The sequence below is a fragment of the Fistularia commersonii genome, chromosome 20, assembly GCF_037954325.1.
Source record: "Fistularia commersonii isolate RoL2024-O1a breed Wild chromosome 20, RoL_Fcom_v1.0, whole genome shotgun sequence".
NCBI lineage: Eukaryota > Metazoa > Chordata > Actinopteri > Syngnathiformes > Fistulariidae > Fistularia > Fistularia commersonii.
In genome coordinates this window covers 297,425-317,500 of record NC_141303.1, presented here as the reverse complement: position 1 = coordinate 317,500, position 20,076 = coordinate 297,425, and the positions used below count along the sequence as shown (strand labels likewise).

General features: G+C 53.8%; 1 protein-coding gene across 2 annotated transcripts in view; it reads left to right on the top strand.

Moving 5' to 3' along the window:
* Positions 1–20,076, top strand: part of LOC147222526 (exostosin-1a) — a 183,781-nt gene that overhangs the window by 276 nt on the left and 163,429 nt on the right. For both annotated transcript variants that reach the window (XM_086166841.1, XM_086166840.1), the window contains exons 1-2: positions 1–172; positions 1,031–1,782. The exon at positions 1–172 is cut by the window's left edge. In XM_086166841.1, the coding sequence (XP_086022967.1) occupies positions 1–172; positions 1,031–1,782 (924 nt within the window). The remainder of the gene's footprint in view (positions 173–1,030; positions 1,783–20,076) is intronic.

Genomic DNA, 20,076 nt, shown 5'->3' with positions numbered 1-20,076 from the left:
TCATCACCAGCAGCAGCAGCAGCAGCAGCAGAAGTACCGCGACCAGCGCCTCCCCGAGAAGACGTCCCCTCAGAGGCCCCAGGCCCGGAGGAGCCCGTCCAGGCGGCCCGTCGGCCACTGGCCCGAGAGCAGCCGGCTGCTGGAGCCTTACCTGGAGGGCGGCGAGCAGGAGGTAGAGGCTCCCGCCACGTAGAAACCCTGCAACCACGCACACACCGGCGGGAAATCCTTGAACAAGATGACCGAGTGCTTTGTGTCACCGCGTTATGTGCCGAAAAATCAATGGTGGCGTTCGCGGCGCACGGAGAAAGGAGAGGGAAACGTAAAGGAAAACAAATCTTCTACAAATGAAGCATTTCTGTCATTTTCTGTAGGTTTAGGAAGCGCTGACGTGCTGAGGAGGGGGGGGGGGGGTTCATGTGGAGACACGCGACCTTTGACCCTCATTCACATGTCAAATAGAGATTTAACATGTCGAATGGAAACGTACAACCATTCAGTCATTCGCTCACATCAAACACACCGTTCACCCTCTCATTCACACCTCAGATCCAGACGCACAACCGTGCACACTCTAGGAAGGTTAGAGTCTCTGAAGGACCTCCGGCGTGAGTCTGGATCGTGTGAGGAACCCGGAGAACCCCGAGGAACTCTGAGGAACCCCAGGCAGACACGGGGAGGACGTGGAGCCTCCGCACAGGACGGCATCCGACCAGACCTTCTAGCTGCTCCAGTGGCTGCAGCGCTACCGGTCTTAGCATGTCACCTCAGCTGAGATCGGTGGTCCTGAGCAGACCTGGTGACCTCTGACCCAGAGTGGGAGCTGGCACCACAGTCATGGCCAAAAGCTTTGAGAGCGATGCAACCATAGAAAGATCTAGCAAACATTTAAGAACCCTGAAGGAACAGACCTTGTGAAAGTGTCACCTCAAAATGTTTGTCCCTGACTGTACTAGCGGGTGTGTGTTAGCATGCTGTTGTTGCGTGTCGGTTCGAGATCCTCCCTGATGTTGTGCGTCTGTGTGTGCAGGAGGACAGTCCTCAGCTCCAGCACCAGCACACGTCGCCGCGGGAACGCCGGGCCGTGCGGGACAACATCTACAAGAACAAGCGCTGCCGCATGGAAACCTGCTTCGACTTCTCCCGCTGCCGCTCGGGCTTCGGCGTGTACGTTTACCCGCCGCAGAGGGGCGACGAGATCTCGCCCACCTACCGGAAGATCCTGACGTCCATCGAGGAGTCCCGCTTCTACACGGCGGACCCGTCCGGGGCCTGCCTGTTCGTTCTGGCCCTGGACACCCTGGACAGGGACCAGCTGTCGGCCCAGTACGTGCAGAACGTGCGCTCCCGGATCCAGAACCTGCCGCTGTGGAACGACGGCAGGAACCACCTGGTTTTCAACCTCTACTCCGGCACCTGGCCGGACTACGGCGAGGACCTGGGCTTCGAGGTGGGCCAGGCCTTGCTCGCCAAGGCCAGCGCCGACGTGGTCAACTTCAGGCCCAACTTCGACATCTCCATCCCCCTGTTCTCCAAGGATCACCCCTTAAAGGGCGGCGGCGCCGGCCAGGCGGCGGCGAACGGCGCCCCGGCCGCCAGGAAGTACCTTCTGGTTTTCAAAGGGAAGCGCTACCTGACCGGCATCGGCTCGGAGACCAGGAACGCTCTGTACCACGTCCACAACGGCGCCGACGTGGTCCTGCTGACCACCTGCAAGCACGGCAAGGACTGGGAGAAGCACAAGGACTCCCGCTGCGACCGCGACAACGAAGAATACTCAAAGTAAGACGCTCTCGCTTCTACATCTGCTTCCTCTGCGCCGCCTCCGGGCGCCATTCGCTTGTTGTTGCTGTCGGTTCGGCTTCGGCCCGTTCACGCGTTTTTTATCGCACGAATCGTTGGTCCATGCGCAGCGTTCGTTCATAATATTTGCACAAACACAACATGTGTTGCCTTGACAACAAGAATGACCTGCAGCGCCGAGCAAGAGACGCACAAATGTAAACGCAAATCAGCCCCCATGTTGACTACATGTCTGAATATGTAGCTTGGTGCTAGCTTAGCTTCTTGTGGACACCAGGTCGGTCGCAGAGGGCTGACCTGGATCTGGTTAGCTTAGCTTTTCCGAGGCTTTTGAGAGATTAGCTTTGCCTTTTGTTTGTTTTTGTTTTTTGTTTTAAAGCGGAAACCCCGGGGTTTGAGGTCTTGTCCTTGTCAGCTCTTTTTTGGGTTACAACTCCTCACCATTTTTATTTGATGGTGTGTGTGCGTGTGTGTGTTGCAGGAACGTGCCACGTTCTTCATCTAAACGAGGCCCTTTCCAGTTCTTGTAGCGTTTTCCGCATCGCGTCTTAAAATATTTTCTTTCTCTTACTGTACACCTGCAACGGTGATACGGCTGTGTGTGTGTGTGTTGGGTTTTATTTTGCAGAGGGCACGTGCGCGGCAGCGATCCGCCCGTTTGCTCGCAGAGGTAAAGTTTTGTCGGCTCAGCAGCCGGCTTTGAAAAGTGAAGCGATCTGAGCCGAGAGAAGTTCACCTTTTGAAATTTTTAGCGAGAGCTGACAGCCGAGGAGCGAGTGTTGCGTGCTGAGCGAAACGGGAACAACATTCTCACCCCCCCCGCCATCTCCCTCACACACACACACACACACACACACACACACACACACACACACACACACACACACACACACAGCTTTTTCCAGGTACGTCGGCCCGAGAGGCATCTGTTGCATATTTTAGGTTTGGATAAGGCGGGGACCCAAAAGGAAGAGCGTCAGATACTGGATCGGGTGAAGTGCCGAGGAACGATCCGGCTTTTTGAATAATGAGTGCGGATGAATCATTGTTTTGATTCTTGGTCGCTCCCGCTAAAGCGCTGCCTCCGCCAAGCGCTTCTTGCGTGCCGAACATTCGTCGCTCCAAGATGGTGAATCCCAAACCGTGATCGGGAGTCATGCTCGGCGGTCTTACTCGAAGGTAGTGGACGGGTCGGAAGCATCTCCGCGACCTCGTGGTCACGCCTTTGTTCCACCGCAGGAACTTTTACCCAGATATCCGAGAGCCCGGAGGCTTCTCCGCCAAGAAGTCTTTTCTTCAACCCTGAAACGTTCCCTTGAAAAAGTACCTGGTCTCAGAGGTACGACAAGAGATAAGATGTACTTTAATGATCCCATGCTTGGGAAATTGTTTTGCTGCAGCAGCAAGACATACAAGGACAAGGACAGGACAAGCTAAAAATACATGTAAAAACTAAATAAACTCTGAAGTGTAAAAGTATAATCTAAAAAAAGAGTCTCTCATATTTAACAATATACGGGGATGAATAATGAGCAAAACGTCAAAGTGAAGCGGCGCAGTGACCGTTAGAGTGTGTTATTGTCCAGGGTTACGGCACGAGCTCGGAAAGATTCCCCGTATCTGCCCGTCGGACGGGCGGCGCCGGAGAAGCTGCTCTGGCATTTTTCCGGGTCGGTCTGGGTCGCCCAGGACGGACCGCGGCTTCTTCAGCGTCCTCCGACGCCGAGCCGACTCCCCCGCTGACCCGTCACGTCTGAAGGAGCTGCGACGCCGCAGAAGAAGATGACACTCGACAGAAGACCTCCGCCGTCTTGCCGATACATTAAGAGACGTGAGCTTCCAGAGGAAGTCCAGTCTGCTGGTTCCTTTCCCGTACGCAGACTCTGTGTTGATCAGCGGTCTGTTGTCAGTCCCGACGGCCAGGAATCTTTCCTTAACCATCTCCGCCGCCTCGCCCCCGATCTGATCCGACTCCTAGGATTTCCTGAAATTCCTTGAGGCCGCGCCGCAGGATTGTTCCACCGATCGGCTCATTTGGTGGATTGGGGCGTCCCTCCGATGGGACCGTTGTCCGGCTCCCTCCCCGGCTCCAGCTGTCTGCATGTGGACGTGTCCCCGGCCAGACGCTGACGCCCGAGCCGCTCCAGATGGTCCGGTTGGCGCCTCGTGCGGCGGCTCCGCCGATGGATGAACGATACTTAGCTCTAGAAGCGCGGCCCGTTCTCAATCGGCGGGATGTCTTTTCCACGGGTAAACGAGTTCCCGGCAATAAAAAGGGGGCGTCTGTTCACCCGGACGTGTCCGCCGATGTTGCCGCGGCGACGGCGGGGCAGCATTTAGCAAACGTCGACACGAAACACCGACCCCGCGGCGGGAACACGGCCACGTCTGTGAAAGTTCGCTCGCCCTCATGTCGAAACGTGAAGGCACAAAAAGACCAACAAGGGTTTCCCAGGTTCCTTCGGTCGCGGTCGGAGCTGAATCCACGTTCAATGTGAGAGACGGCAGTGTTTTTGTAAAGCCGCTGCGGCGGCGGCCAGGAAGCCGGGACAGAAGTTGACTCTTTTCCAGCTCCGGCCGGCCGCGACCACTCGGCGGTCCTTCTGGCGGAAATGCGCTGAGGTGATCAGCGAGCGCTAATCCCCCAAAATATAGCAAACTTTTATTTTCCCCAAAGGGGAAGGGAAGGGTCGAGTTTGCTAATGTGAGGACGCTCGCCACGGAACAGACCTCTTACTGAACTGCCTCTTCACAGAAAGGAAAGTTTCGGATGACTCAGCCTCATAATTCATATAAAAGGTGTTTTTCTCAGAAATGGAAGGGGGGGTAAAAGAGCAGCGCCTGCGGTCGGGTTGCACAAAACAGAGAGGGTGATAATCAATAGAGGACATTAATGAACAGAAAGTGCTTAAGAGACTACTTTGCTAAATAAATAGCACGTTGGGCGCTTCTCTGTTGCGCCGCGGTTCCGGCCATTTTTATTAGTCACTTAGAAAAACAAACAAACAAGCACAAAAAAAACGAGCTCGTCCTGGTCGCGCGAGGGTCTTCGGCACTCTGGGAACTTCTTGCAGAAACTTTTAAGGAAACCTGGACCTCCAGTTTTGCTCCTCCTCCACCGCCGGGCCTTCCACTGGCATCTCCGAAGCCGTGCCCGTATGCATGTGCATCGTGATAATGCACCTTGGTAGACGTAAGGCCAGCGGCCCTTGTCGCCGCGGCGCAGGGTTGCTGGTTGTCCTCTAGCATACCGTGCAACATCCGTGCAACATCCGTGCAACATCCGTGCAACATCCGTGCAACATCCCAGCCGCCCCCGCGACCTTCGGTTCTACGAGACCCGGAAGTTCGCCAAGGTTGGGCGGAAGGCACCGTTTGCTAGCTTAAATTAACTCAGGCAAGAAAGTAAGACGACAGCAGCCGTTTAACCCCGATGACGGCGTGCAAGGGCTCGTCGACGTAAGAATGTCCCAAAAGAGAAAAAGAGTCGTTTTTTATTTCTCGTGGCTGGTTTTAGGGGATCTTTGTCGCCTCGCCTCTTTGTCTGGACGTGGAAAACCACACTTGATAAAGCGCCCGGACAGCCCCATATCCCACTTCCGGCGGCGGCGTGCTGGATATTGATGGGCGTCTTCACGGCGGGCTCAATTAGAAACACGGTCGTCCCTGCCGGCCTCGTGCACGGAAACCTCGCGGCTGCTTTGTTTTCATTTGAGGTTGTGACTGATGGTTTGTTTACGGCGAGTCGTCCTGGCGTTTTACACCCGGCGCATCGATACAGACATCAGCCCGGCGTGGCGAGGGGGGGCCGGGGGTCTCGCAGAGTAAGACTCCCCGATGGGAACACAAGCCGACGAGGATCTTGAAGCCTCGGGGCGGTCGATAATTGCCCTCCAATTGAATTAAGCCGTGAATGAAGGGGACAGATAGAGATCTGGCCTCCCGCTGAGCGCCGCTGGATGGAACTCAGGCTGTTTTTACTGTACGCTGCTAACAGCCAGCTGGAGGAAGGAGAAGAAGAAGAAGAAGAAGAAGAGGAGGAGGAGGAGGAGGAGGAGGAGGAGGAGTGGAGCGTGATTAGCTGTTCAGAAACATCCACAAAACAAATGTTTGATGTTGGATTCTTTAGAGTGGAAATTAAAACAAAAAGCCCGGATGAAAGTGTTTGCCTTCACGGAGTCGGTCTCCAGCCAACGCACCCGTGTGAAGTCGGCCGACGTGATCCAAAGCCACCGCAGACGCCTGAAAGACGCTTTAAACCGGCCACGGCCAATCATCTGTCTCCATCTGACCCTCTCCCCTCACACCAACCGACTTCCTGTCCTGCATCCATAAACTTCCTGCCCGGCAGCTCCAGCCTCGGCATCCGCCCGCCCAGATCTTCCGTCCATCGCCAAACAGTTGGACTTGTATCTCCAGAACGTCTAACATGTCTTCTCATCCTCACGTCTGGACAATGTAGAGCAGGGCTGGCGAACGTACGGCCCGCGGGCCGGTCCCGGCCCACCGGGGGTCCCATCCGGCCCCTGGAATGAATCTACAATTTGAAAAAATACAGAAATCATCAACTACTTCTTTTAAATAAAAGTGCAGTTCCCATCTGGTCATCTAGGCGTGCAGTGTTTCAGTCCGTGTTCTCCACACGCCACAGCACCATGTGACTCGCAACTCCCGCGGCCTCCGAGTCCGTCAATCGCATTTTTACGTCTGGTTAGAAACGCAGCCGCTTTCCCGTCGACCCCGACGCCCTCATGGGCGAGACCTGGTGGTCAGAAAAGAGAAAAGCGGAGGCGGAGCCTCGGGTTTCCACTTCCGATGTGTCGGTGGAGGTTGGTAAGAAAGCCGTCCGCTCGGCGTGGACGCCGCCAGTTCGGGTGCCAGGATGAAAAATACAAGGAAAGGAACGGAGAAGACAGAAGTGAGGCAGGTGTTGTTGAAATGGCGCTTACTTTTCATGTATTTTAAAGGCACAGTTCATTCCATAGAGAGATTTGTAGCATCGACTCTTCTGCTTTACACTAAAACACAGGAAACACTTCCAGGTCATCCCGCTGTGGTGGTCCTGGTCCGGCCCCTGGTCCGTGGCCCCTGGACCAGAATGACTCTGACACCCCTGGTGTCAGGTCTCCACGGGATGAACCCCTAGATTCCCACGCAGAAAGGAACCCTGTGTGGAATCCAACCAGGGACCTTCTGGCTTGTAGTTTAGAAGATCCATCATTTGTCACCTCATCAGGCACTAATTGTCCCTTGCAAAGTGGGCTGAGGAGGCAAGCGGATGAATTATTGCTCATATTATTATTATTAATAATAATAATGATAATAACAATGTGTTGCACTTGAGCGTGTTGTAATGTGGACGCGCTCACGCAGAAACACAGCTGCCGTCACATCTGCCGGCTTCGGCAGCTGCAGATCATTACAATATGTATGTTGGAAAAAGGAGAGGATGGAAGGGAGGAGGAGGGACGGGGGGTCTTAGATGTATTAATTTAAATGTCAGTCGTGGTCACGCCGGGTGGCCGCCGCCGCCGCCGCCGCCGCCGTGTCAGGCTTTAAGTGCGCGGCGTGGCTCGGTTGTTGTTGGTTATTTCTTCCGGGGGCTTGAGATGTTCTGTTAAAGCGCATCAACAGTCAGAATGTCTAATCTCCTCCCTTCCAACGTTCTTCACCTTCTTCACCCCCCCACCCGCCGTCTGTCGTCACCCTCGGTTCCTCCGTCCCCGTTTCCTCCTCCTCCTCCTCCTCCTCCTCCTCCGTCGCCTGCCAAGCTGAACTAAAGCGTGGAAAAGCTTTTACTGCTGTCTAAGTGCATCTTTGATGCAAGTCATGATGAAGAGCACCATGAGGGATAATAACAGTGTCTGCCAGTTCCAGCGAGGGAGATGGAGGGCGATGGAGGGTGGAGGCGGCGGGGGGACTTTTAAGGAGCTTTGATATGTGACAAAATCTAACAACCTAATTAAAGATACAAAAAGGAGGCTAAACCAACTGCTCTGGAAGTGTAAAAATATTCATGGGCAGGAGAAGCCGAGCGGCTGCCGTATCCCGCTAGCCACGCGCTAACGGATCGGCCCGCGGGTTCCCGGACTTCTGGCGCCGGCCCGGCGTGGGCTTCCTCGCCGGGAGGAGGAGGCCCACGCCGGGCTCTGGATGGGCTCGGTCAGCGATGGAGCATGCTAGCTTAGCAGGATAGTGTAGCAGGATAGCGTAGCAGGATAGCGTAGCAGGATAGCGAAGCAGGATAGCGAAGCAGGATAGCGCCGCCTGCCGGCAGAGAAGCTGCAGTGATGGACTGATCATAGTCCTGCTCTGAAGATGGACTGAGGAACCTCTTTCCTCCTCACCTTCTCTTTCCTCCTCACCTTCTCTTTCCTTCTCTTTCCTCCTCCATGCCAGGCAGCTCTTTTACTCCACGCGGGGTAGAAAATGTAAATGTGGCATTCAAGGTTCTGTGTGATGTACAGGCCTTTACAGTTGACTCTGCGCAGCTTTACCGTGCACGTCTTCGTACTCCGCCATGCACACGACACCCGGTGCGCCTCACGCTCGCGCCCAGCGCCGCCGCCACCGCTCGAGGTCTGATCCGCCGGGTCGTTTCCCCTCGTGTTTATTGCACGTCTCTTTGCTTCGTTTTAGTTTGTTACCGGAAGTTTGCGCGTTCTGCCGGAGCTGCCGACCAAGAAAAGTATGGTCACTTTTTATTCACATTGCCAGGTCTATTATTAAATGATAAAAGATATGACCATTTATCCTTTTCACAAAAAAAAAAACAGTTGTTTTGGGGGAATCATTGGGCGATCAGGAAAATGTCAGAACATGTTTTACTCCCTTCCAATGAAGCGCTGGCATCTCAGGGGTTTTGGTTCAACAAGATAGTCGTCCTTTATTCGCCCGGCGTGCAGTGTTAGCAACAGAAAGGATGGAAGGTGCGTTCACAGACACAAAAAACATCTTAAGCCGTACATTTACAACTACCAGGGGGCAGAAATTCTGTCTGTAGCGGCTTGAAATATAGAAATTTAAACTGGATATGGAGATAATCATCCAGGATGTACACAATATGGACCGCGGCGTACCAGAGGATGCAATTGTTGCGTTGCACATGGATCAAGTAGCCTCGTTAGCTTTCCAGTAGCATCGTCGTCGACCGAGATCCAACTCCTTCGGTCGCTCGCTGAAGGAGTGGCATCATCCGGCCTCCTGGAGGACACGGCAGGGCGGTTCATGTTGACAAGGAGCTCCACCAGAGGTGCCGGAGGGCCGAACCCGTGAGAGCGTCAACTTATTTCGGCCCCGTTGTAAAAGGCGGTAAATGACTTCCTGATGAGCAGCTACTGGTTATCACGATATTAAAATGATAAACGATGCAAACGCAATCGATCAATCCGTCAGTGTTCTCGGAAGGTCTGACGTGTTGACCTTCACGAACACTAAAAAGGGGTTTAGCACCACGCTAAAGATATGACATTGATCAACTTTATGCAAAAAGTGCTTTTTATTAGTGTTATATGATAGAGTGTGTTACTGCTGCGGAGTCCAACCAACCTTAAACTGTCCGCCCGTAAACAGCCGACTGCTTGATATTTATACTTATTTATTGATACGGTCATTGGTGCGCTGCTGTGACAAAAGCATTTCCCCTTTGAGGATCGATAAAGTATATCTTATCTTACTTTCTCAAGGAAAACAAGAAGCAAAACATCTGACTACCTTCATCGGACAAGTCTTTGTCGGGTCAGGTGGTGACCATTCAAACTGCGATCCTTGGACATCGCTTTACCTTCTGGAAGTAAATATTTATCTGTCCGTGTCTCGTTGAAGACCCGGCGTTCGGCGTCAGCTTCTTATTTTAGCGTGAGCTGACATTTGGAGGGGCTAACTGGGCCCGAGGGGCTAACTGGCTAACAGTCCACACACCCGGGTCATAGATGTAAAAACAATGCGCTGCTTGCTAAATACAATCGACTCACTTGACAGAATGAATGTTGTTTCTTTAGTTCATGTCCTGGTTGAAATGAGCGGGTCTGCTCTAGAAGATACCTTGGCTAGCGTCTGCTGCTTAAATAATGCTACCCGGCTCAAAGCGCCCGCAGTGTCCCAGAGGAGTTCCCAGTTCCCGAGGAGTTCCCCTCTGCACCCCAAAGACCATGTAGTCCTCGCCGGGGGGTCTTCTCTGGCCCTCCTGCAGAGAGCGGCAGGATGGTCTCCCGGCACGCCGTTCCCGATTCGGGTTTATTACTGGTTCATTCAGACGCCCTCTGACATCGCTTAGCGGGGGAGAAATTATTTGCAAGTATATCGACTCCCGTTGGCCACAGCTGGCCAATGAATCCGGCGATAAAGCCGCGTATAAAATCTCATCGAGGTCTTTAAACGGTGAATCACAATGACGGAATATATCTCGACGAAAATGATTTGACTCTTATTGCCTCATTAGGGAATTTATGAGTTTCCTAATGCCTTGTTTTTTGCCCCCTGTGACACGAGCGGCCCTCTCTACCCGCCCGACGCCCCCGGCCTGCAGGAGACGGCCGCAGAAATCGTCAATACCGCCGGGGTTTCCGTGGAGGCGGCTGCGAGGAGCTGGACGGAGGTTATCGATCGGGGTCGACCGGACCGACGAGGCCGGTCGGGAGATGAACGGAGGTTAACGGTCCGTTTTGGTTCGTGTGCGAAAGACAACCGTGGAACGCCATTTGTTTTAGTCCGACGTCTGTTTGACTCCCGACGGGAAGAACTTGACGTGACAGAAGGTGGCCTTCCAGGGCCGACCCACAGAATCTTGGGCGCGCGGGCACAGGGGGTCACAACGGACGCCGTTTCGACTGACCTTCTCCCGTCGTGGCGTCCGGCGGGACGATGACGCTCGGCGCGGCTGACCTGGAAATCGATGCGAAGGGAAAAATCATGTAACCGAATCTCAGTCGGAGTTTTGAAAATCCGACGAGACGTTCGGAGGGGCTTCGGGTTGTTTGCCGTTTGTCTTCTCGGGTCGGGCAGAAGGTTGACCCTCTTGAGAAGGTGAGGCTTGAGGCTCGAGGCCACCCACGGCCTCCGCAAGACCAGAGGACTTCGTTTCCTCTCCCGGGGCCGAAGTTCTCCGAGCTCGTTCTCCTCAGGTGTCCAAGGACTATCGTGCTATGATGTGATTGGTCAGAAATGTGAAGTGTGTGCGGTTCATGTGGAAAAGCAGAAGCGTTGTAATTCTCGTTTCTGCCGTACCGTGGTGGAACGGACCATGGACGAGTCCTCCGGTCAGGTGTCTGAAGACTCGAAGACGGGCCAGTAAGTCTCAGAAAGCTGCTGAGCGTTGCTTCCAGAGGAGAGCGTCTGTCGCAGAAGATGGCGACACCTTCTACCGCAGGGGTGTCGAACTCACGGTTGCAGGAACTGGAGTTTATGGTCAATGAACGCGTTTGACTTCTTTATTTGAAGACGGTCAAACCCTTCGGGCGTCCCTGAATGTTTTGTCCGGCGGGCCGTAAACGGAGGCGGCGGGCCACGTCTGGCCCGCCGGCCCGAGTTTGACACCTGTGGTGGACAGAATGGCAAAGACCCAAAGGCGTGCAGGGATGAAGAAGAGCGGCGCCGTCCGACCCGCTGGATGCCGACACCGTGATGTCGCCGCATCTTCGTCGTTCCCGTCGGGTTCCCCCTCTTGGTGCTGCAGGGGGCGGAGCCTATGTGGACTGAGTTTCTTGTGAAACTGAACCGTCTTGGCTGGAAGTCCTGTTCTGTTTGCTAGCTCGTGCAACAGGATGCTGCACATTCATTCATTTGTTATCCGCAACCCCAGCCTTCGCTCGGGGTCGCGAGGGGGCGGAGCCCGTCCCAGCTCGGATCCCCCGCCTCGTAGCTCGGGGGAGAACAAGCAACCTCCGGGCAGAAAGGCCGGAAAGGAGTTCAGGTAGTTTATCTTGAGGAACGACCGGTGGTTTGAACATTTCCCATCCGTCTCTCCTTGATTACCGATCATCCTAAAGGAGGGCTAGAAGATAAGGACAAGCGCCGTTGGCACGCCGACAACCGGAAGACTAATTCCTCCTCGGCAAAACACGCGTCAGCCTGCTGAGGAATTCCATTTTTCTAAAGTCCTGCCAGCCGTCTCACTCAATTCGACGTGGCGCTCTTTCTCCGCGCTCCGACCAAATGGACTCGCCGCGCAATCGTACTCAATCACGGCCCTTTTTCTCCCCTCGCTGTTTCCCACTGTCTCATTTTCGCCTCTCTGCCCACCTCGCGCCCATTAATCTTTTTGTCACTCGCTGTCTTTCAGCTCCCGGCGTGTCCATTTGTCAGCCGAAAGCCGACAATCAGTTGAGTTGGAGTAAAGGTTGTACGGGTCGCTACCGGATGTTTTCCATCCATCGTCCTCCGCAATTGACAGAAAGCGTGGAATCGGAGCGGCGGTAAAAAAGCGGAAACCCAGACGGACGGCGTTGCGAATCCATCACGCCTTCGGTCTCGGCTCTGGGGGAAGGAAGACGTACGTTTGCGAGAGCGTTATTCTTTTTTGCTTCCCCTCCAGGAGAAGGAGGTGTTTGTCTTTGGGTTGTGAGACGCCGTCCGAGAGCCGGGCGGCCTCGGCGCCGAACGGCTCGCCGCCGAGCCTCGACCGTTATATTCGTCTCGGCGCTCTGCCCTCAAATTGCAACCCCTGCGTCTGAAGGCGAGGAGACCAGCGGCTTGTTTACCTGCTCTGCGCTCTTGATGCTGGAAGGCTGGAAGTTGCAAAGACATGTATGCCCAGTAGGTCAGGAGGAGCTGGTCTACTGTGTGCTAGTGTTTAACGGCGCCGTAGACCGATGAGCCTTTTTACCGGTGTGGGAACTTTTCGCAGCTCCGAGAACCTTTTCTGGACGTTTCCTCTGTGCCTTCAAAGGAATGAAGATCCAGGACAACGCTTCCTAGAAGCCTTTTTAGCTCCTACTCCGAGGCAGGGTCTTTCTACGCTTCCGTAGCTAACTCGCGCGATGTAGCCGCCAGATACTTTTTGCGGATCGCGAAAGCGAGGAGCGATTGAGCGACCAAGAGGTCTGAGCTCTTCTGGCCTGCTACACCTCTGGGAGTTTCCAGGAACTGGAACTGAATAAGTGTGGAGTTAGCGAACGGCTAACGGTGTTCGTCCCGTGGTGAAACAGTGCAGGGAGAAGATAAAAACACAACCGTCTGATAGTCCGCGGTTGTTTTTCCACAAACGCCGTCACAGCTTCCACCTCCATGGTGTCCACGCCGTCTTCCTCCCGTTCTTCTTGGGCGGCTGGTTTGCTGAAGGTGCCGGTCCAGGAAGCCGGAGTCCCACCGGTGCGAAACCCGAGCCGGACCCGCAGAACTTTTCTGTCCGAAAGCGGCCGCGGATGCAAGTCAGCAGAAATAAAAGGAAAAAGTGGAGATAAACAACGATCTGATATCTGTCCCGTGTTTTATCTTACCGGGCAGGAAAACTGCGCGTCGTTGAAAATGCAATAAATCTTCACTTAAATGTCGCGGCGTCCGCCGAAGCAGCGGCTGACACTTCAGCGGAGGATGAAGCGCTCAACACGCCTCGGGAAGCAGCGGCCCGTGATGTTTCCGCCGTCATCCCCGTCTGCTGGAAGTCCTCGCGCCTTTTTTTGGGGGTGATTTTTGGTGTGAACTAATTTCCATCCTTTTCCGGGTCAGCGTCCGGGCCTCCGTTTTCCCTGCTCTTTATCCCCACCAATTTTAGGAGAACAAATAAGCGGTTTTCGGATTGCGGGGTCTTTTTAAAGAAAAATAGAGAGGAGAGCAGGCATTGAGAAAAGTGTCGCATACAGTAAAGGGGACAAATCACAAATGGGTCCAATCTCCGAGGTGTCAATGCAGTTGCAGAAAGCCGGGGTACGCAGGGACCCGGCACGCTTCGGTCTATCCCCAATCGCTACCCTATAAATCTGGGAAACAATGAACCCTCCAATTATTGACATGTTCCCGGGAGGAAAAAAACAACCAACAGTTTAATACTTTTTGCCTGGCTGGGATCTGAGGTGGTAAAATGAGTGCTCTATCAAACCGAGCGGCTTGACTGAGAGGTTGATGAATGAATTAGCGCCGCGGGTTCCTTTTCCTCCCGGAACCGGGCCCATTATCCACCGTTCTCTCCCGGCGAAACCGTACCGGCAGGCTTAAACGCCGTCGTTCGGGTGGAAAACATCGAGAACCCCCTTATTTTCCTTGTTTTCCCGCACACGCATGCAATATCGCACCAAAAAAGAAGCATCCATCTGGTTTTCAAACGTTTCAGATCCCACGTCTTGGTTCGGTGGAGCCGGCGTCCCGTCGGCCGGCTGGCGGTCGGGTTCCCGGCTCCTCCCGGCCGTTACGACCCCCGGACGCTCTGGGTTGAGCCTCGCGCGGCAGCTCTGCTCCGCTGGCGAACAGGACCTGCTGCAAAGCCCTGCACAGGTTCAGCCCATTTAGACCTTTTCCTTCAGAACCACCCGATTTTACCAACTGTTGAGCGCAGCTGAACATGAGCAGCTAAATGACTCTGTGTTCATACAGTTTGGAGCCACTCTTGTCCGTTAGCTACAGGTTTCCATGCTGTAACATTGTTATTTCCAGAGTCAAATTTCAATTTTATCGTTTGTTATCCAGGAGGTAAAGAAATGATGTATGGAGCACCAACACTGCGTCATTGGCTTCCTGAATTAAAGTGCTATGGTGTAATATAACAGAGTGCCACCGGTGCCTTGACCCCCGCCGAACCCCATAAATAACCCCAGAAAACCCCCATAAACAGCCTGAGTGTAAACATTGAAGCAGTTTTAAGCAGTCTGAGCCTTCGTCAGCACTTCTTATCTCCAGTTTCGCGGCCTGGTGGCCTGAGGGTGCAGGCCGCCGGCCAGTCTTTTGTTTCGGGCCCGCGTGGAGCCGCGCCTTCTGCCGAGGGCGGCCGTGGGCGGCCGAGGACCGGGGGATGAGCTGGAGGCGGCTGCACTCTCCTGACACAGGGCGCTGCCCTCTGGAAGAGGATTTTCCAGACTTTTAGGGATTCCCTGGATTAGACCCTGAAGAGGTGAAGCCCACCGAAGGAGGGAAACGCCAAATGAACGGCAACTGAGAACCTCCACTGACAAATTTTAGCGTGGCTTTGCGTACGGCGGCGGGGTTGCGAACGACCGGGCGGCTACTAAATTAGTCATCGATTAGCTAGTCGTGGCAGCTTCGGTACCAGCCCTCGTCCTAACGAGTGACCGGCTTGGCCTCGTGGGACTTCTGCACAAATCACCTCCTTATCCCTTGAAATGAGCCGTGGGACGGCAGAGCTCCACAACAGTTGTGTTTCGTGCAGGACCTTACGATTCGTCCACGTTTCAGCGGTCAACGCGTAGCGGGTCTAGAGCCGGACCATCTGGCCGCCCCCAAGGACCCGACGGTTGATGGTCGGGGTTCGATCCGGGTAGAACCTGCTTCCGGGGGCGGGACGGGACGGGATGGCATCGGTCCCGTTCCCGGAGGGTTCGTCTTCTAACCCCCTGCTCGGCGCTCTGGATAGGCAGCAGATGCTCATCGGGCGAGTCGGTCGCTTGGCAGCGGAGGCTCGCGGCTCCCGGCTAATTGGGCCGAGGCGGGACTTTTAACCGGGCGAGTTCTTGAAGAAGATGCGCAAATGGAGTGGAAACGGGTACGATCCACCGGGAGGGAGTAACCAGACGGGGTACCTGACCCGCCCCGACAGGAACATCCTGAGGCTCCAATTAGAATCCCGGCTTTTTTTTTTTAGGTCAAGTTATTAAATTAATAATCTCCCGGAAACAGGCTGAAAGTGCGAGTCCGTGCACGGCGTCCTCCCTCGGTGTTTACCGTCAGCCCTCATCAGCTTTAAACGCAGGCATGTGTAATTGGTCCCCCAGACGCAGGAAAACAGGCCGAACCCTCCGCCGACCCCGTAATGTGCCAATAAACGCCGGAATCCTCGACGGAAACGAACGGCATTTTCGCCGCTCGGCGTCTCTCCGCCCCCCCGAGCGCCCGCCCAAAGGCGCCGTACGTCTTCGCTCGCCCTCGTCGGTTAGCGCCCGCGAGCGGCCGACGGCGCAAAATGCTAGGAGCTAGTTAGCGCCGTCACGCTGCGAGCGGAGCCCGAAACAAAACACCATTTCACGACATTTCCCCCCCGAGATTGATATTCATGCATGTGTAGAAATAAATGAGCGATCCCAGCAAAGCGCTGATTACGATGTACCTGTCGGAGGGCGTCGGGGTTAATCGTTAAATTCCCAGCGCCCTTCAGTGGACCACGCGTGATGATTAGTTTGACGGATTATACCATTATATAATAAACCCATTGTCCTGATAGGAGGACATGGAGTTTATTACCGCCGATCGCCCTGCGGGGCCTTGAGATGCGGAGAAGAGAAAAAAAATTAATGTAAAAATTGATGAAAGAAAAGTCGACTCTTCTTTACGGGCATTTTAAATGTATGGTGATCAAAGGGAGACCAAGTTAGTCCAAGACGAATAGAATGTCACGATTCCGGCAGAACGGCGGCCGGGCTCGGCTCGGAAAACGTGTCGGGAGGGGAGATGGGCGAGGACGGCGGCGAGGAGCGCACGCCTGCATAAATATAACACGCACGTGGTTTTTGCTGGCATGAGCTTTTGTGGTTCATATCTTTGTCAGCGGGGATTTACAGCTCATTGGCTCTAATTATGAAACTATAATATTGAAGTTAAAAAAAATAAAAACCCGGGCTATTCTTGGCCTTCGGGCATCGGAGGGTTCGGAGGAGGCGTGAAAACATCTGGCGGCCTCGTTCTTCTGCAGACACGGCCGCAGCGAAGGCCGCTCGGCGGCATCGGCTTCCCACTCCGATCTGCCCATCGCCAAGTTTCGCAGACCCAAATGCTTTTATTCATTCGGTCGTCACCTTCGGCGCTTGGGGGGTCTTCGGGGTCACGGGGTCGGAGGTCGGGTTCGGCCCGGAACGCCGGAGCGAAGGGACACGTTTGGAGAGCGTTCACCTTCTCATTGGCAGGATCTGCAAGGACAGACCAACACTCTCCTGTCCTGTAGATCAACAAACAGTCCCACTGCACATGGACGTCCAGCCGCTCACACTGACGTTCACACTGACGTTCACACTGACGTTCACACCTCGTACGAGGACATGCAGCCAGTCACTCTCTCACTCGCATCATTCACCCTGTCATCAACATAAAAGCACCGGCGGACGGTCACTCGTTCATTTGCATGTCATGAATTCACCCCTTATGAGATATATATGTATATACATATACACATATACACATATAGGTATATATTATTCTACATCAACACATACATATGTGTGTATATATGATGTCGGAAACTCCCGCCAGGCCATCGGAGGAGCAGAATCCTCTGTGATGAAGGTTCAAATGTCTTAAAGTGAAGAAATTCAAGTGTGGTTTCTTCACCAAGAGGTTTTTGACTTTTTGAAGACTCCCGTTCCCACGTGGTGTGGAGATAAGACTGTGAGTTTCAGCCTCCTGCGGAATAATGGCTGACGGAAGTATGACAATTAATTATTTGATCAAAATAAAGAAAACACATGAAGGTAAAGCCGAAATAAAGATTTCATTCTTTGAGGAGGAGAAAATGGTTTGAACGTCCACTGATAATCTGGTTCGTGTTTAAGCAAAATAATTTGTTATAATTATTGACGGGGAAGAAAAGACAGGCGTTTGCTGTTTTATTTTGATAGTCGGGTGACGAGCACGTTTTATCGGCTCCGATCGGACATCGCAAACTTTCAGTTGAATGCATTAAATCATTTTAACGAAGAAATGAGGAATAAAAAAATCCCGGCGAGGAACGGGAATCCAGGATAGATATATGCGTCAAATAATTAAAAATATATATATATATGTGTGACCAGAGGTTTCTGCCTAACAGAGACAACTTCCTGTGTTAATTAAGCGGCCGATTATTCTATTTATTGATCGAAGTGGTGGAGGGACGGATGGAAATTAGGGACGATCACACCTTTACGTTCCCTCCGCCGGCGCCGGATGACAAATTAGGACGGGATCGATGATCGATACGCAATTAGTCACCTTTGAAATGCAGAAAGGAATCAGCTAAAATCAGATCAAATAGCACGGATATGACGGGAAATACTATTTAAACAAAATCTGACCCGACAAGGAACGGGAAGCGGCGGCTCAGAGGTTTTTGGCAGCCGGCGGTCGGTTTGGAAGCGTCGGCTGCGGCCGCCTCCCCGGCCTGCAGGGGGAGCCGCCACGTCAGGATGCTCCTTCGGGTTCCTCAGGTCCAAACTCCAAAACAATCATGGGGGAAGGAGACGATGCGGAAGGATAGTTTGGACAATCGGACGGCTCGTTTTTATCTCCTCCCTGCGCTGAAGAACCCCGTTAGCCGTGAGCTAACCCCGCGCCCAGAATGCAGATGTTCTCTTGCGAGCCGTGGAGCCGCTCTGAGGCGGAGCTCGACCTCCTTCGCCGTTTCTGAAACATCCGACCGGGAGTCGCCTCCCTCAGACACACCCGCCACCGGGGCGGCCTACGGAAGCGGAACGAAGCGTCTCAGATGTTCGTAGAAGCTCAGGTCCGCGCTCCACGGTTTCTGCGCCAAGAAACGGCCTCGTTCTTGAGAAGGTTCCCGGGACCGTAAACGAGTTCCCACCGTTTCCAAAGAGGCCGATGACTCTTGGACGGATACAAACCCTCTCCTCCCGTCATCCTCCGTCCTGCTGAAAGATCTCCTCCGTCCTTCTCCGTCCTGAGATCTCCTCCGTCCTGAGATCTCCTCTGTTCTGAGATCTCCTCCGTCCTGAGATCTCCTCCGTCCACCTGGAAGCTCCCGAACGTCCTCCTGAAGGACGAGCCTGTGACCCTGCCGTCGCGTCCTGGCCGCCTCCTTCCGTCCACGCAAACACCAAACATCTGAGCTCCGTCCAGCGATTAGTTTCATGTAAGCAGCATCAGCCAAATCTTCAAACCAACCTTCTTCTCCTCCTCTTTGTCTTTCTTCATTTATTCTTTCGCTTATTTCCTCTTTTGCCGGCTATTATTAGTCCTTATTAATCTTCCTCCGTCGCGGTTCGAGGGGCGGAGACCGACGGCGGGTCGTTTCAAGGTTGCCATCGGACAAATATAGAGTGATAATAATGGGTGGATAATGTGTGTGTGTGTGTGTGTGTGTGTGTGTGTGTGTGTGTGTGTGTGTGTGCGTGTGTGTGTGTGTGTGTGTGTGTGTGTGTGTGTGTGTGTGTGTGTGTGTGTGTGTGTGTGTCTGCTGGATGCCTGTTAGTTCGCCCTCACATGCTGTCTGTTTGATGTGCCTGTGGCAAGAGCTGCCCACCCCCGACCCCTGCCGCCACTCTCACACACACACACACACACACACACACACACACACACACACGGTCATAAATATCCAGCAGCAGCTTTCCAGGGTCGGGTGGTGGGATGGTCTCAGGCCCTCTGACTGCGCCGGGAGTGACGTGTCGACACGCCGGCCCGGCGGCTCATTAAACCGCATCCGCCGTCCTTTTCATCTTCTTCATTTTGCTTGTGGAAGCCAGAAGGTCTGCGGTTGGATTCCCTCAGGAGGTCTTCCTGTGTGGAGCCTCCACGCGTCTGCCTGGGGTTCCTCAGGGTTCTCCGGGTTCATGCAGGAGGTTGACGGATCAGGAGGCCGAAGACGGCTAAATATTTATTTCCAGAAGATAAAGCGGTTTCCGAGGCTCCCGCTGTGAACGGTGGCTTCCTGAGCCGACAAGGAGGAGGTTACAAAGACTTGCATGAAGAAGGTAGTCAGATGTTCTGCTCGTAAAACCAACATTTTTAGAGAACTTTGCACACCAACAAATACAGCTTTCAAACACAACTCACGCTGTATCCTGCAAAATCACCAGAGAAAGTAAAATACAATAAGATAAACTTAATGGCTCAATGACCGCATCCATAAATAAGTATAAATATGAAGCGGTCAGCTGTTTCCGGGCGACCCTTCACTGTTTGTTGTGCTCCGCAGCAGTAACACGCTCGCCGCTTCTCGTCCAATCACAGCCGTGATCGTCTCTAGCGCCGCCGCGACCCGGACGGCAGGAAGCGTTCCAGAGCGTGAGCGAATGAATGAAGGCGTCAAAAAACATAATGAATGATTCTGAGGAAAAGGAAGCCGGCGGCGGCGGCGGCGGCGGCGGCGGGAGCGTCTCCGTGCGTCTGAACCTTCCTACACCGAGAACAACCTGCATTTTCTTCATCATGAATTAGCTTTCTGCCTTGTTTACGCTGGAAAGG